This window comes from Tursiops truncatus, chromosome 8, assembly GCF_011762595.2.
Source record: "Tursiops truncatus isolate mTurTru1 chromosome 8, mTurTru1.mat.Y, whole genome shotgun sequence".
Taxonomy (NCBI): Eukaryota; Metazoa; Chordata; class Mammalia; order Artiodactyla; family Delphinidae; genus Tursiops; species Tursiops truncatus.
In genome coordinates, this window is record NC_047041.1 from 78,882,653 (window position 1) to 78,898,820 (window position 16,168).

The 16,168-nt window shown below is 34.8% G+C and overlaps 1 protein-coding gene across 8 annotated transcripts in view; it reads left to right on the forward strand.

Annotated features, from left to right (window-relative positions):
* Window positions 1–16,168, forward strand: part of METTL15 (methyltransferase 15, mitochondrial 12S rRNA N4-cytidine) — a 247,242-nt gene that overhangs the window by 194,423 nt on the left and 36,651 nt on the right. For 6 of the 8 annotated variants that reach the window (XM_073808727.1, XM_073808726.1, XM_073808728.1 and 3 more), the window contains one exon: window positions 5,626–8,414. The exons of 1 other annotated variant lie outside the window; for it this stretch is intronic. In XM_073808727.1, coding sequence (XP_073664828.1) covers window positions 5,626–6,071 — 446 coding nt within the window. In that variant the 3' untranslated portion in view covers window positions 6,072–8,414. Of the gene's footprint in view, window positions 1–5,625; window positions 8,415–16,168 lie in introns of those variants that run through there. One more of the 8 variants, XM_033862655.2, reaches the window with a different exon arrangement.

A 16,168-nucleotide genomic window follows, 5' to 3' on the forward strand; every position in this document is an offset into this window, starting at 1 on the left:
ATAGCTAAAATCAAATGGTCATTAGATTTGAGAGGATGCCCACTTCTACTAATTGCCAAAGAAATGCAAATTAAAACAACTATAAGCTAACATTTGCCTACTATTAGACTAGTCAAAGTTACAAAAAGTAATAGCTTCCAGTACTAGTTGAGTACGTGGGGAGGTAGACTCTCTCAAATACTATTGGTGGAAGTAAACTGGTACAATCTATTTAGACAGTAAATTTAGAAGCATTGATTCAAATTTAAATGGGCATAAACAGCCTTTGACCTAACACTAATTCTACAGGCATAGTATCACAAGTTCACATACAGTTAAAGTATTTTTCCCAGATTGTGACTTTTTACTTTGTAGAGGTTTTCTGCCATGTTGAATTTTTAAAAATATGCAGTTCACATGTTTACTGCAGCATTTTTTTGTGATAGTAAAAATAGAAAACATCCCTAATATTCCTGCTGTGGTGGCAATATGAGCTCCACCAAAGTAGAGACTGCTTCTACCTTAATTACCATTCCCAGTTAGCTGGTACTGTTCTTGACAGTATAAACATTTGTTAAATGAACAAACAAAATGGACTATAATGTGTCTATACAACTGAAATTATTTTTAAAAGTAAGGCAATTAAACAAGTTGCAGATATTGTACAGATCATTCCCTTTTTACAAATATATATATGTATGCATGTACATACATTTATATACAAGTGTCATATATCTATTAAGAAAAAAGTTAGAAAGTATACCTCTTGATTGCCTCTTAGGGTGGAATTTAAGGAGAAGTGACATTAACATTTTACTGCATATACTACAGATAATATATCTTTTTGCTTTTGTTTTTGTTGTTTTAGCAATGACTATGTTTATAACTTTAAAGTACAAATACAATCATTCTTTCAATCTACTAACTCTTCTTGCTGTAAAAGATTTATAGCAGTTAACAAAGTCTGTGTTTTCACTGAGTGTATATTCTAGCGGAGGAAGACAGATGGTAAACAAATAAATATTATCCCTGATAAGGTATTATGAAAAAAAATAATAAAACCATGTAAGGGGACTCCAGTGACAGGGTGCTATCTTTCTTTTCTAATTCTGCAGTGTTTGAGAAGAGACCTGAGTGAGGTAAGGAGTAACCCATCCAGGTATATATAGGCAGATAGATATTCTTGGTACAGGTCAAAGGACCCAGGATGAACACGCCATGAATTAGTTAAGATTACAGAGCTCAAGATCAGGAGATGAGTTCAGAGAAATGGGGGTGGTGAGAAGCAGAAATTGTATATAACATAGGGACATTTGGCCAAGGTAAGAAGAACTTCAGTTCCTATTTCATGTGATAGGAAGATACTAGAGGTTTTGAACCGTGGAATGACATCCAATTTTTGTACACAAAAGATCTGTCTGATGACTGTGTGGAAAAGATGATGATGGCTTGGAGTAGGGTGAGACAGGAAAGCAAACTAGTAATCACAGTAGTGTGATAAGTGTTATGTGAAGAGTTAAGCACACCTCTTCCCACTTCGAGCTAATATACATTGGCCTGGTGTGAAGTAAATCTGTTGATGGACTATAAACCAGAAAAAGGAGATTTTTCTCTCAGTACCAAACCAAATGACCCAAACTGTGATTGAGTCCATATTTTGTCTTACCTGCTCTCTGCCTTAATCAAATGAATTAGCCATACAAGACTTTGTGATTAAGCTCAGGAAATGGAAAAACAGAGAGACCAGTTTCTATTTCTGATAACAGGATGTGGGAGATGAGAAAGCAGTGAAGGATTGCAAAGCAGCCAGCTACTCAGAGTCAGGGAGCATGTATCACTAATATTTTTCTTCCTATGGCCTAAATCAGATTCCAGCTCATAGGTAGGCATTGGTTCTGGTATAGTTTTTGAATCTTTTTTCCAGATGACCTGTAGGCAAATGTTCCTACCTAGTCTATGCATACCTAAGAACTCTGTGGCAGAGTTGCTCTCTGACCAGTGACTTTCACAAGGAAACCCTTTTTTGCTACCTCAGAGGCACAGGACATTTACTGATTGTCTTTAAAGTTTCCAATTCAGACAAAGAATCTTGCTTAATTCTTGATAGCAGTATTGTCTTTTCTTATATTCTTGTCTGTTTGTAACAATGCCAGTTGATGTTTTGTTTTTACTACTTTAATTTTCATTGCCATATGCTATTTTATATACTTTTGTTTCTTTATTTCATTTTACACAATCTGCATTGTCAACCTCTCTTTCCATAAACTACAGACGCAAAAGTGCCAGTAAAAAGGAAGGGAGGATATGTGCCTTTCATCCCCAGAGCAGCACCAAAAAGCTGCACGAAGCACGTTGCCCATTGCAGTCCCTTGTCATCTCTCTAAAAATGGAACTTGAGGAGGCTGACAGAACCACACCTAGAAATCCTTCCCAAGAAATCCAGTGGACATAGTCCATATTAGAATTCCCTAAACAAAAGTAAGAAAGCCCCAGAAGGAAAGCTTCATGGAATGTAGTTATCCTATTATCTTCAGGATCATCCATTCCTAAATATAAACAAAAGCTCTTATTTTCTTTCTCCATGATATGATATTGACAAGGCCTAATTAGACCTTATAAAGACAAGCTTATCTGGTCACAGTGGTGTTAATTTGTGAGCTCCAGATTCATAGTGTGGATGTACTTAATGTGAACATGATTTATATAAACTTGACATTGCATAATATAAAACGTTAATAAAGTCTCACTTTATGTGAATACTTTGAAATAAAAACAGATTTCCTCAATTAAAAAAAATCAGTCAGGAATCTCATAGTTTCATAACTAGCTGGCTGAATGAATTATAAACTATAATTATAGCAGAGGAAGGTGCCATTTTAGCTGGTAAACAGAAATGCCTACCATACTTTGTCATGTCAAATGAACCAATGCTCTTGTTTATATTAGAATTTCTATGGGGATTTCAGACATTACTTTGTTATTTTAACATTTCCTATTTGTATTAGCTTTAAAAAACATTTAAAGATAATATCAAGCAAGTGTTAATTAAGCTCTCTGCTTTTCTATCATTTCATCAATTTAGTTATCACATATCCAGGCATGGCTAATTCAGGGTGCTATGTTAAAAACCACATCCTCAAATATATAGCTTTGAAATGTGATAAAATGCAAAGAAAACTAAGCAGTTACCATGTTGAGCCATGGTTTTAATTTCTACAAAATATTAGAGATGAAAAGAAAAACAATTTTTTAAGCCTTGAAGCAAAAATATCCTACAGTATTTGTTGATCCATATGCTCCATGAATGTTTACCCCCTATTTTACATTAAAATCCATATACATTAAAATGTATTTTATATTACATTTCTCCTTTGAAAAAATTAACATTGAATTAGGCAAGGTTTGAATCACATAAGGACTTCAGGAATGCAACCTTCTTGAAGCGTTCTCTAAATCCAAGCTCTAAATTGTGAATAGTTGCATGTTTGTTCAGATCCTTAGAATGTTTTGAAATACATTGCCCAGTGACCAAAACTCTTTCCCGGAAAATGGAGAAATTGAATAGCAAAGGGAAAGAAGTTGACCTCCCTCCTCAGCTTTGACTTTGGCATTTTGTTTCTGAGAGACCTGGTTGTTGGAAGATAAATTCCCTAATGTCTAACGTTTTCTAGCCTTTCAGCAAAGTAGATTTTGTAGAGGAAGAGTGAACCATAACACTGATTTGCTTAACGTCAGGCTGCCGAGTTCTCAGCTCTGTGGTACAGGTAAAATATTATTTCTCCCCTCCTCTGATCCAGTTTCCTAAGAAGATTAATCAGATGTGTCTTAATGTACTTTACTACCAGAGCTACAGATTACTAAATGTGAACTGTTATTAAATTGTGAGATTCCCTTATATGTGCTGAATAAGAGAGGTTTGTGAGATATATATTTTATGGTTTTAGTGTTTACTCTTAGGTCCATGATCCATTTTGAATTAATTTTTGTGTATGGTGTGGAGTAAGGGTTGAAGTTCATTTTATTTTGTACAAATAATCACTTTCATTGAAAATCTGTCTTTCTCCGTTGAATTAACTTGACATTTTGATCAAAACATAATTGCCTATATAAATGTGGGTCATTTTTCTGAAGCATGTAAATTTTTGGAACTATGTTATTTGGTGCATATGCATTTGTAATTGTATCTTACTGCTGTCTTGATCATTTTTCTCAATAGTAAATGTTTATTTTGGGGTCTAGCAATTCTTCTTTTTAAAAGTTTATTTTGTCTAATGGTAGTATAGTCTCTCTGGGTTTTTTTTTGCTTAATCTCTACATGGTATACTTTTTCACAGCCTCTTGCTTACTTTTATTTGTGTTTTTATATTTAATGTGCATTTCTGTAGACAATGTATAATTAGGTCTTGCTAGTTTTCAGTCAGTCTCTACGTTTTTATTGGAGTGTTTAGTACCCTTACATTTAATATGATTATTTTTATATTTGGATTTATTGTCTGCCATTTTGCTATTTGTCTTCTCTTTGTCTCATTTTTATTTTCCTGTTTTCTGCCTTCTTTCGTGTTAAACGATATTTTGTGGATTAATTTTATTATTATTTTATTCACTTATTAGCTTTATTTCTTTGCATTATTTTTTGTTATTGCTCTAGGGACCACAATATGCAACTTTAACTTCCAGTAAAATATAGGAACCTTGTACTAGTGTAGTTTCATTTACACACTCTCATCCTTTGTGCTGTTGCTGTCATATACAATACATATCTATATCTATATTATAAAACCAAGAATGTTATATTATAATTTTAGAGTCTTGCCTTTTAAAGAAATTAAGAATGACAGAAAGACAGTCCTGTCTTTTAAGAAATTAAGAGAATTATTTCTTATCTTCATATCATATCACTCATATTTTCATTACCCTCTCTCTATCCAAGTTATCACCTGATGTTATTTTATTTCAGCCTGAAGTATTTCCTTTTGCATTTCTTAAATTTAGAGCTGTTAGCAATGAATTTTCTCATTTTTAAATTTATTTGAAAATGTCTTTGAACCTTTAATTCTGAAAAATGGTTTTAAAAATAGCTTTCTTGGAAGACAGGGTTTTATTCCTCAACAATTTGAATGTTATTCCAGTATCTTATAGACTCCATTATCCTAATGAGAGATTAGCTGTTAATCATATTTTTGTTCTCCTATGTAATATATTGTTTTTCTGTGTTATATTCAAGATTTTTCTTATTATCTTCAGCTTGTAGTAGTTTGATCATGATGCATCTAGGTGCAGTTTTCTTTGTTTATTCTATTTGAGGTCCATTGAATTTTTTGTAGCTGAGAGTTAATATTTTTCATCAAAGTTAGGAAGGTTTTCATTATTATTTCTTCAAATATTTGTTCACCCTTTTCTCTTTCTCTGCTCTTGTTTGACTCCATTTACCCTTAAGAGTTCTGAAATATGTTTCTGACAGAATAGTTTTAAACTTTGATGGAAGGCTCGGAAATAAAACGGAGAAGTATGGATGAAATGACACAGTTTTCTAAGGAAACTTAGTTCCTTAAATATACACACAACACAACCCAGTAAATTTACAGTGGAAAATATTAATGTTACCTATTTGTCCTCTTTTCCTGTTTTTACAAAATCTGTTTGTAGGTGCATTTCCTCCATCTGCTACTTATGCACGAAAAGACTTGCTACAACGATCTACCCATATTGCTACCAAGACTTTCCAAGCTTTTCGCATATTTGTGAACAATGAACTCAATGAACTTTACACAGGACTGAAGACAGCTCAGAAGTTTCTGAGACCTGGTGGTCGCCTGGTTGCCCTCTCCTTCCATTCACTGGAGGATCGCATCATCAAACGATTCCTGCTTGGGATAAGCATGACACAAAGGTTTAACCTAAGTGCTAGACAGAAGGTGATACAAAAATCACAGTTGGGTTCAGATCATGAAAACACGGAAGGAGTCTCTATAGGAAGGGCCCCTTTAATGTGGAAAATGATGCATAAGAAGGTACTTACTCCGGAAGATCAAGATGTACAAAATAACCCCAGAGGACGCTCAGCCAAGCTTAGAGCAGCTATCAAATTATGAGAAAGTCATCATCATCTGATTCTTCAAGTTCTTCCTCACAGTTTCTCGTGTAATATTCCTGAACAGCCTAATATAAGAAACTGTGGGATATATAGAGATATGTACTATATATGTGTGGAAATAGGGGGTATTTAGCATTTTTTTTCTCAAAAAGAAAATGTAGGAAATATTAGCATGACACAGATAGCTCAATTCAAGATACAGCAGTGTCTCAAAACTGGAAAAATTGTTTATCTTAGCATTATATTTGACTTTTGAAATGCAGTCCTTTCTCTAACCGGGAATTTTTTTTAAAAAGAAGAAGAAGAAGAAGAAGAGGAGAATATGTGTATTTACTTAACTATGTAAATTCAAGCTGTCAAAAGAGAGATTATAATTATATCTGCATGCCCAAATTCTGAATTTCGATATTCAGATTTGCAACAGACTGTCTATAACTCAAATAATTAATAATGATCATAAAATGAATTTTAATTTTCCTACTTGGGAATAATTAATTAGTACTATAGCTTTCTCAAATATAGGTACTATGAAAATTTAAAATATTCAAGTATTATTTTAAAAATGCATTATACTGATAAATTTCATTACTGAAATTACAGTGTTCATTGTTTTAAAGGGATTTTCCAGTATGATATGTGCCATGTTTTCATATATTAGAAACTAAAAATGTAGAATTGCTCTAATAGCTCTCACAGAGAGTGTTTCACAAAACTTATATTTAAAGTCAATTGTGTTTATTTTAATAATAGCCCAGAATGCTTTTGATAAATAAAAATCTGTCATCATTTGAATCCTGCAATTTTAAATTGGGCTATTCAAAATATTCAAAGTCTATTTGAAATGGAAAAGTATGTTATCTCTTCCAGATACTAAAATCAATGATTTTATTTACAAATAGTAATTGTAATTGTAAAATGTTTATTCAGGTGAAGTTCACGTGGCAGAGGATTCTTTAACAAATTAATGAAATTGATTCAGTATTCACATAACTTTTTATACATTAATATGCACTTCTAATTTATTCAGTTATGCAGCAAGTACTGAACTAGGCAAAGAAACAAAGGCGAGTAAAATACACATAGCCCATAGTATTAGTCCTGTGGAGTTTATAGTCTAGCCAAGAAGAGCAATGGTAGTTAAATAATCATAAATATTAGTATAAAATTGACAAAGCGGTAAGGGCTATAAAGAAGTAGTACAAGGTACCATAAGTACATCTAGTAGGGATTTCATCTACTGAAGGAAACCAGGTCTGACAACATGGTGCTTGATTTGTGACTTGAAGGATGAATAAGTGATAATTAGTAAAAGGATACATGGGCATGTTCATTAAAGGTGCATGTAAATGATTGTTTTCTTAAGTAGTTTCCCTTGAAGTCATATTTATACTATTAATTTGCTCAGTAAACTATTTATTCAAATACAGGAAAAATTCATCTTCTCAATTATGATTACAAACTCTAAGTTGGTGAATCCAATGAATAAAATATCAACATAACTATATGGGCAAAAGATAAGAATTAAATACTTGAATTTACCTCAGACTTACTTTATCTACCTCTGTAATATTTAGCTTTAGTTCCCAAGTTTGTTTACCACTTGTAATTTACAGACTTTATTCAGATCTGAACAATTCTGCAGTGAAATCAGAATTAGAAAATATTCTAGGGAACAGTATGCTCAAATTAGAAACAAATGAAAGTACCTAGCTTAATCTCCTCAGTCCTTCCTGAAGAATTTAAGTTCCTCTTTGTATGTACGTCATATTTGTGAATGAGAATGATTCCCAAAGGTAAGTGCCCATCTGAGTATCTGATCAGAATATAAAAGATCGCATCTAGTATTCAACAATGATTCACCTATTTCATCAATCATTTTTGGATGCTATATAATACAGGAATCTTTTCATTAATGTTAAATGGAAATTGACTGCCCTGGGTTGGATGGCATCCTTACAAACTTCATGTCCTTTGCAAAACCTCATAATGTGACCTTATGTGGAAATATGGCTATTGCAGATGTAAGTAGTTAAGAGGAGGTCATACTGGAGCAGGGAAGGCCCTTAATCCAATATGTCTGTGTCATTATAAGAAGAGGAGAAGAGAGGAGACACAGGGAAGAATGCCACATGAAGGTAGAGGCAGAAATTGAAGTGATACATCTACAAGCCAAGGGACACCAAGAACTGCTGGCAACCATAAGAAGCTAGGAGAGAAGCATGGAATAGATTCTCCCTCATAGACTTTAGTAGGAACTAATAACTCTGCTGACACCTTGGTTTCAGACTTCCAAGCTCCAGAACAGTGACAGAATAAATTTCTGCTATTTTATGCCAGCCAATCTGTGGTAATTTATTACGGCAGCCCTAAGGAACTAATACTCTGACCCAAAAAACAAAAATCTTGAAAAATATTCATGAAGAAAAAATCGTGCTTCAATAAACACAAAATTGGTTTCAAAATGTTGTAGTGTAAAAATATATTAGCTTTTTTTCTGTAATTAGGCTGTTTGCCACAATCATTCTTACCTGACTCTTAGTTTTAGTTGTAGGATGCATAATAAAATACATGAATGAGTTTCAAATTGTTAACTCTGGAGAATGGTTTAGGGAAATTCATACAATACATATAGAAAATAAAACAGATTATTGAAATGAATACATTTTAGTACATTTTATTGGAAAAGTACATTACTTTTCCAATAAAATATAAGCTATATAAAACAAACAGTTGTTTTACATTTCAGAATCTTTGTATCGACTGCTCTCTACCAATCATTTTAATATAACATCCATCCCATTGTGTAGGACATCAGTTAACAGGTTTTAGTTCATTGCTTATTAAGAAATGAAATTTAATAACTGCACACAATTTTTAATTGATATCCCTATTTTGTATATTCATTTCATTTTAACAATTATATGTTAGTTATGTAATGTTTTTGAAATTTCTAGGGTAACTTTTTGGGGGTAATTTTTGGGCTATATCGTATCTATATATTTTTTTCTATTTCATGTAATATGTGATATCTATTTTTTTTTCTGTTTCACGTAATATGTCATATATGGTTTGTGCTTAACTTCATTTATATTGAACTATTTATTATGTTACAACCAATAGTTTATAAGAGAATACATGGCTTCCCTGGTGGCACAGTGGTTGAGAGTCCACTGATGTAGGGGACACGGGTTCGTGCCCCGGGCCGGGAAGATCCCACATGCCGCAGAGCGGCTTGGCCCGTGAGCCATGGCCACTGAGCCTGCACGTCCGGAGCCTGTGCTCCACAACGGGAGAGGCCACAACAGTGAGAGGCCCACGTACCGCTTAAAAAAAAAAAAAGAATACAGTAGGTCTAAGGGTTTTTTTTGAATTATTGAATGTTATTTTTTTATACAGCAGGGTCTTATTAGTTATCCATTGTATACATATTAGTGTACATATGTCAATCCCAATCTCTCAGTTCATCACACCACCATCACCACCACCACCACCCCTGCCGATTTCCCCGCTTGGTGTCCATACGTTTGTTCTCTACATCTGTGTCTCAATTTCTGCCCTGCAAACCAGTTCATCTGTACCGTTTTTCTAGGTTCCACATATATGTGTTAACATACGATATTTATTTTTCTCTTTCTGACTTACTCTATATGACAGTCTGTAGGTCCATTCACATCTCTACAAATGACCCAATTTTGTTCCTTTTTATGGCTGAGTAATATGCCATTGTATATATTTACCACATCTTCTTTATCCATTTGTCTGTCAGTGGGCATTTAGGTTGCTTCCATGCCCTGGCTACTGTAAATAGTGCTGCAATGAACATTGAGGTGCATGTGTCTTTTTGAAATACGGTTTCCTCTGGGTATAAGCCCAATAGTGGGATTGCTGGGTCATATGGTAATTCTATTTTTACTTTTTTAAGGAACGTCCATACTGTTCTCCATAGTGACTGTATCAATTTACATTCCCACCAACAGTCCAAGGGGGGTCCCTTTTCTCCACACCCTCTCCAGCATTTATTGTTTGTAGATTTTCTGATGATGTACATTCTAACTGCTGTGAGGTGATACCTCATTGTAGTTTTGATTTGTGTTTCTCTGATAATTAGTGATGTTGAGCAGCTTTTCATGTGCTTCTTGGCCATCTGTATGTCTTCTTTGGAGAAATGTCTATTTAGGTGTTCTGCCCATTTTTGTATTGGTTTGTTTGTTTTTTTTAATATTGAGCTGCATGAGCTGTTTATATACTATGGAGATTAATCCTTTGTCCATTGATTCATTTGCAATATTTTCTCCCATTCTGAGGGTTCTCTTTTCGTATTGTTTGTATTTTCCTTTGCTTTGCAAAATCTATTAAGTTTCATTAGGTCTCATTTGTTTATTTTTGGTTTTATTTCCATTTCTCTAGGAGGTGGGTCAAAAAGGATCTTGCTGTGATTTATGTCACAGAGCGTTCTGCCTGTTTTCCTCTAAGAGTTTGATAGGTTCTGGCCTTACATCTAGGTCTTTAATCCATTTTGAGTTTATTTTTGTGTATGGTGTTAGGGAATGTTCTAATTTCATTCTTTTACATGTAGCTGTCCAGTTTTCCCAGCACCACTTATTGAAGAGACTGTCTTTTCTCCATTGTATATCCTTGCCTCCTTTGTCACAGATTAGTTGGCCATGGGTGCGTGGGTTTATCTCTGGGCTTTCTATCCTGTTCCATTGATCTATGTTTCTCTTTTTGTGCCAGTACCATATTGTCTTGATTGCTATAGCTTTCTCGTATCGTCTGAAGTCAGGGAGTCTGATTTCTCCAGCTCCATTTTTTTCTCGCAAGACTGCTTTGGTTATACGGGGTCTTTTGTGTCTCCATACAAATTTTAAGATTTTTTTGTTCTAGTTCTGTAAAAAATGCCATTGGTAATTTGATAGGGGTTGCATTGAGTCTGTAGATTGCTCTGGGTAGTATAGTCATTTTCACAGTATTGATTCTTCCAATCCAAGAACATGGTACATCTCTCCATCTGTTTATATCATCTTTAATTTCTTTCATCAGTGTATTATAGTTTTCTGCATGCAGGTCTTTTGTCTCCTTAGGTGGGTTTATTCCTCGGTATTTTATTCTTTTTGTTGCAGTGGTAAATGGGAGTGTTCCCTGAATTTCTGTTTCAGATTTTTCATCATTAATATATAGGAAGGCAAGAGATTTCTGTGCATTAATTTTGTATCCTGCAACTTTATCAAATTCATTGATTATCTCTAATACTTTTCTGGTGGCATCTTTAGGAGTCCCTATGTGTAGTATCATGTCATCTGCAAACAGTAACAGTTTTACTTCTTCTTTTCCAAATTATATTCCTTTTATTTCTTTTTCTTCTCTGATTGCTGTGGCTAGGGCTTCCAAAACTATGTAGAATAATAGTGGTGAGAGTGGACATCCTTGTCTTGCTCCTGATCTTAGAGGAAATGCTTTCAGTTTTTCACCATTCAGAGTGACATTTGCTGTGGGCTTGTCATATATGGCCTTTATTATATTGAGGTAGGTTCCCTCTATGCCCACTTTCTGGAGAGTTTTTATCATAAATTCGTGTTGAATTTTGTCAAAAGCCTTTTCTGCATCTATTGAGAAGATCATACGGTTTTTATTCTTCAGTTTGTTACTATGGTGTATCACATTGATTGATTTGCTTATATTGAAGAATCCTTGCATCCCTGGGATAAATCCCACTTGATCATGGTGTATGATCCTTTTAATGTGTTGTTGGATTCTGTTTGCTAGTATTTTGTTGAGGATTTTTGCATCTATATTCATCAGTGATATTGCTATGTAATTTTCTTTTTTTGTAGTATCTTTGTCTGGTTTTGGTATGAGGATGTTGGTGGCCTCATAGAATAAGTTTGGGAGTGTTCCTTCCTCTGCAATTTTTTGGAAGAGTTTGAGAAGAATGGATGTTAGCTGTTCTCTAAATGTTTGATAGAATTCACCTGTGAATCCATCTGGTCCTGTATTTTTGTTTGTTGGAAGATTTTTAATCACAGTTTCAATTTCATTACTTGTGATTGGTCTGGTCATATTTTCTATTTCTTCCTGGTTCAGTCTTGGAAGGTTATACCTTTTAAGAATTTGTCCATTTCTTCCAGGTTGTCCATTTTATTGGCATAGACTTGCTTGTAGTAGTCTCTTAGGATGCTTTGTATTTCTGCAGTGTCTGTTGTAACTTCTCCTACTTCATTTCTATTGTATTGATTTGAGTCCTCTCCCTCTTTCTTGATGAGTCTGGCTAATGGTTTATCAATTTGTTTATCTTCTCAAAGAACCAACTTTTAGCTTTATTGATCTTTGCTATTTGTTTTCTTTGTTTCTATTTCATTTATTTCTGCTCTGATCTTTATGATTTCTTTCCTTGCGCTAACTTTGGGTTTTCTTTGTTCTTCTTTCTCTACTTCCTTTAAGTGTAAGGTTAGATTGTTTATTTGAGATTTTTCTTGTTTCTTGAGGTAGGCTTGTATTGCTGTAAAATTCTGTCTTAGAACTGCTTTTTCTGTGTCCCATAGGTTTTGGATCATCGTGTTTTCATTGTCATTTTTCTCTAGATATTTTTTTGATTTCCATTTTGATTTCTTCAGTGATCTCTTGGTTATTTAGTAATGTATTGTTTAGCCTCCATGTGTTTGTGTTTGTTACATTTTTTCCCTATAATTGATAATCTCATAGTGTTGTGGTCAGAAAAGATGCTTAATATGATTTCAGTTTTCTTAAATTTACTGAGGCTTGATTTATGACCCAAGATGTGATCTATCCTGGAGAATTTTCTGTGCGCACTTGAGAAGAAAGTGTAATCAGCTGTTTTTGGGTGGAATGTACTACATTAGTTAAGTCTCTTTGGTCTATTGTGTCATTTAAAGCTTGTGTTTCCTTATTTATTTTCATTTTGGATGATCTGTCCATTGGTGAAAGTTGGGTGTTAAAGTCCCCTACTATGACTGTGCTACTGTCGATTTCCCCTTTTATGGTTGTTAGCATTTGCCTTATATATTGAGGTGCTCCTATGTTGGGTTCAGATGTATTTATAATTGTTACATCTTCTTTTGCAATTGATCCCTTGATCATTATGTAGTGTCCCTCCTTGTCTCTTGTAACATTCTTTATTTTAAAATATATTTTATGTGATATGAATATTGCTACTCCAGCTTTCTTTTGATTTCCATTTGCATGGAATATCTTTTTCCATCCCCTCACTTTCAGTCTGTATGTGTCCCTAGGTCTGAAGTTGGTCTCTTGTAGACAGCATATGAATGGGTCTTGTTTTTGTATCCATTCAGCAAGCCTGTGTCTTTTGGTTGGAGCATTTAATCCATTCATGTTTAAGGTAATTATCGACATGTATGTTCCTCTTACCATTTCTTAAAAGTTTTGGGTTTGTTTTGTAGGTCCTTTTCTCCTCTTGTGTTTCCCACTTAGAGAAGTTCCTTTAGCATTTTTTGTAGAGCTGGTTTGGTGGTGCTGAATTCTATTAGCTTTTGCTTGTCTGTAAAGCTTTTGATTTCTCCATCCAATCTGATTGAGATCCTTGCTGGGTTGAGTAATCTTGGTTGCAGATTCTTCCCTTTCATCACTTTAATTATGTCATGCCACTCCCTTCTGGCTTGTAGAGTTTCTGCTGAGAAATCAGCTGTTAACCTTATGGGAGTTCCCTTGTATGTTATTTGTCATTTTTCCGTTGCTGCTTTCAGTAATTTTTCTATTTCTTTAATTTTTGCCAGTTTGATTACTATGTGTCTTGGTGTGTTTCTCCTTGGGTTTATCCTGTATGGGACTCTATGCGCTTCCTGGACTTGGGTGGCTATTTCCTTTCCCATTTTAGGGAAGTTTTCGACTATAATCTCTTCAAATATTTTCTCTGGTCATTTCCCTTTCTCTTCTCCTTCTGGGACCCCTATAATGTGAATGTTGTTGTGTTTAATGTTGTCCCAGAGGTCTCTTTGGCTGTCTTCCTTTCTTTTCATTCTTTTTTCTTTATTCTGTTCTGCAGCAATGAATTCCACCATTCTGTCTTCCAGGTCACTTATCCATTCTTCTGCCTCAGTTAGTCTGCTATTGATTCCTTCTAGTGTATTTTTCATTTCAGTTATTGTAGTGTTCATCTCTGTTTGTTTGTTCTTTAGTTCTTCTAGGTCTTTGTTAAACATTTCTTGCATCTTCTCAATCTTTGCTTCCATTCTTTTTTCCGAGGTCCTGGATCATCTTCACTATCATTATTCTGAATTCCTTTTCTGGATGGTTGCCTATCTCCACTTCACTTAATTGTTTTTCTAGGGTTTTATCTCTTTCCTTCATCTGGTACATATCCCTCTGCCTTTTCATCTTGTCTATCTTTCTGTGAATGTGGTTTTTGTTTCACAGGCTGCAGGATTATAGTTCTTCTTGCTTCTGCTGTCTGCCCTCTGGTGAATGAGGCTATCTAAGAGGCTTGTGCAAGTTTCCTGATGGGAGGGACTGGTGGTGGGTAGAGCTGACTGTTGCTCTTGTGGGCAGAACTCAGTAAAACTTTAATCCACTTGTCTGCTAATGGATGGGGCTGTGTTCCCTCCCTGTTGGTTGTTTGGCCTGAGGCGATCCAACACTGGAGCCTACCCGGGCTCTTTGGTGGGGCTATTGACAGACTCTGGGAGGGCTCACACCAAGGAGTACTTCCCGGAACTTCTGCTGCCAGTGTCCTTGTTCTCACGGTGAGACACAGCCACCCCCAGCCTCTGCAGGAGACCCTCCAACACTAGCTGAGAGGTTTGGTTCAGTCTCCTATGGGGTCACTGCTCCTTCTCCTGGGTCCTGATGAGCACACTACTGTGTGTGCTCTCCAAAGTTGAGTCTGTGTCCCCCAGTCCTGTCGAAGTCCTGCAATCAAATCCCACTAGCCTTCAAAGTCTGATTCTCTAGGAATTCCTCCTCCCATTGCCAGACCCCCAGGTTAGGAAATCTGACGTGGGGCTCAGATCCTTAAATCCAGTGGGTGGACTTCTGTGGTATAAGTGTTCTTCAGTTTGTGAGTTACCAACCCAGCAGTTATGGGATTTGATTTTATTGTGATTGCACCCCTCCTACCATCTCATTGTGGCTTGTCCTTTGTCTTTGGATGTGGGGTATCTTTTTTGGTAAGTTCTAGTGTCTTCTTGTCGATGATTGTTCAGCAGTTAGTTGTGATTCCGGAGCTCCTGCAAGAGGGAGTGAGAGCACGTCCTTCTACTCCGCCATCTTGAACCAATCTCTGTAACTAGGTTTTTGAGATTAACGAAAATCTCTTAAAATTCTCTTGCAAATTGTTGAAAATCATATTTTCTTTAATGTTTGCAGAGTATTACATATCTTCAGAGGTCTATAAAATTCCTTATTCTAATTTCTGTTTTTAAATGAGAAGCAGAGATAGTAATGTATTTATACTGTAGAATTTTTTTAATTTCATTTGAAATCTTATTCAAAAAGTGTGAGACAGTTCTTAATGGAAAATTCAAAATGTACAACAGATACAGAATTTATAGCAGCACTTTCATTTAGTTAAAGAAGATAAATACTTGGATATGTTCATTCAATAAGTATAGATTAAAGCCTGACCATTTAGGAAGAAATCAAAACACCTCTCTCAGTTCTTTTCTTCTTTTTATACTCCTTCCCTTTCCCTCTCTCTTTTTACATGTGAATTTCTTATGCCATTGGAGATGACATTCATTTATATTTCACATTTACTCTAGAAAAAGAAATATTATGCAATATTAGCATGTACTCTCACAAACTAAGAACTACATGTTAGATTCTTAGTAATGGGTAAGGATTAACTAAAAATTGCTTCTGGTTAAAATCTGTAATTTTTATTTTAATGTATTTTTCTATTGCGTTTTCTTGAGTGCTGCAGTATTCTGATAGTTTTTTTGCATCTAAACAACATTCCATAATAGAAAGAGATAAGTATTAAAATGTGAAGAGAATTTTGTGAGGTTCTTGACAAATATAAATTTAATGACAGAAATCCTGATTGGAGATAAATTTTTCTCAGAAACATAATGCCATATATTCAATGTTGAATGAAGTATGGTTTGTAAAACTCAGCGTGATATT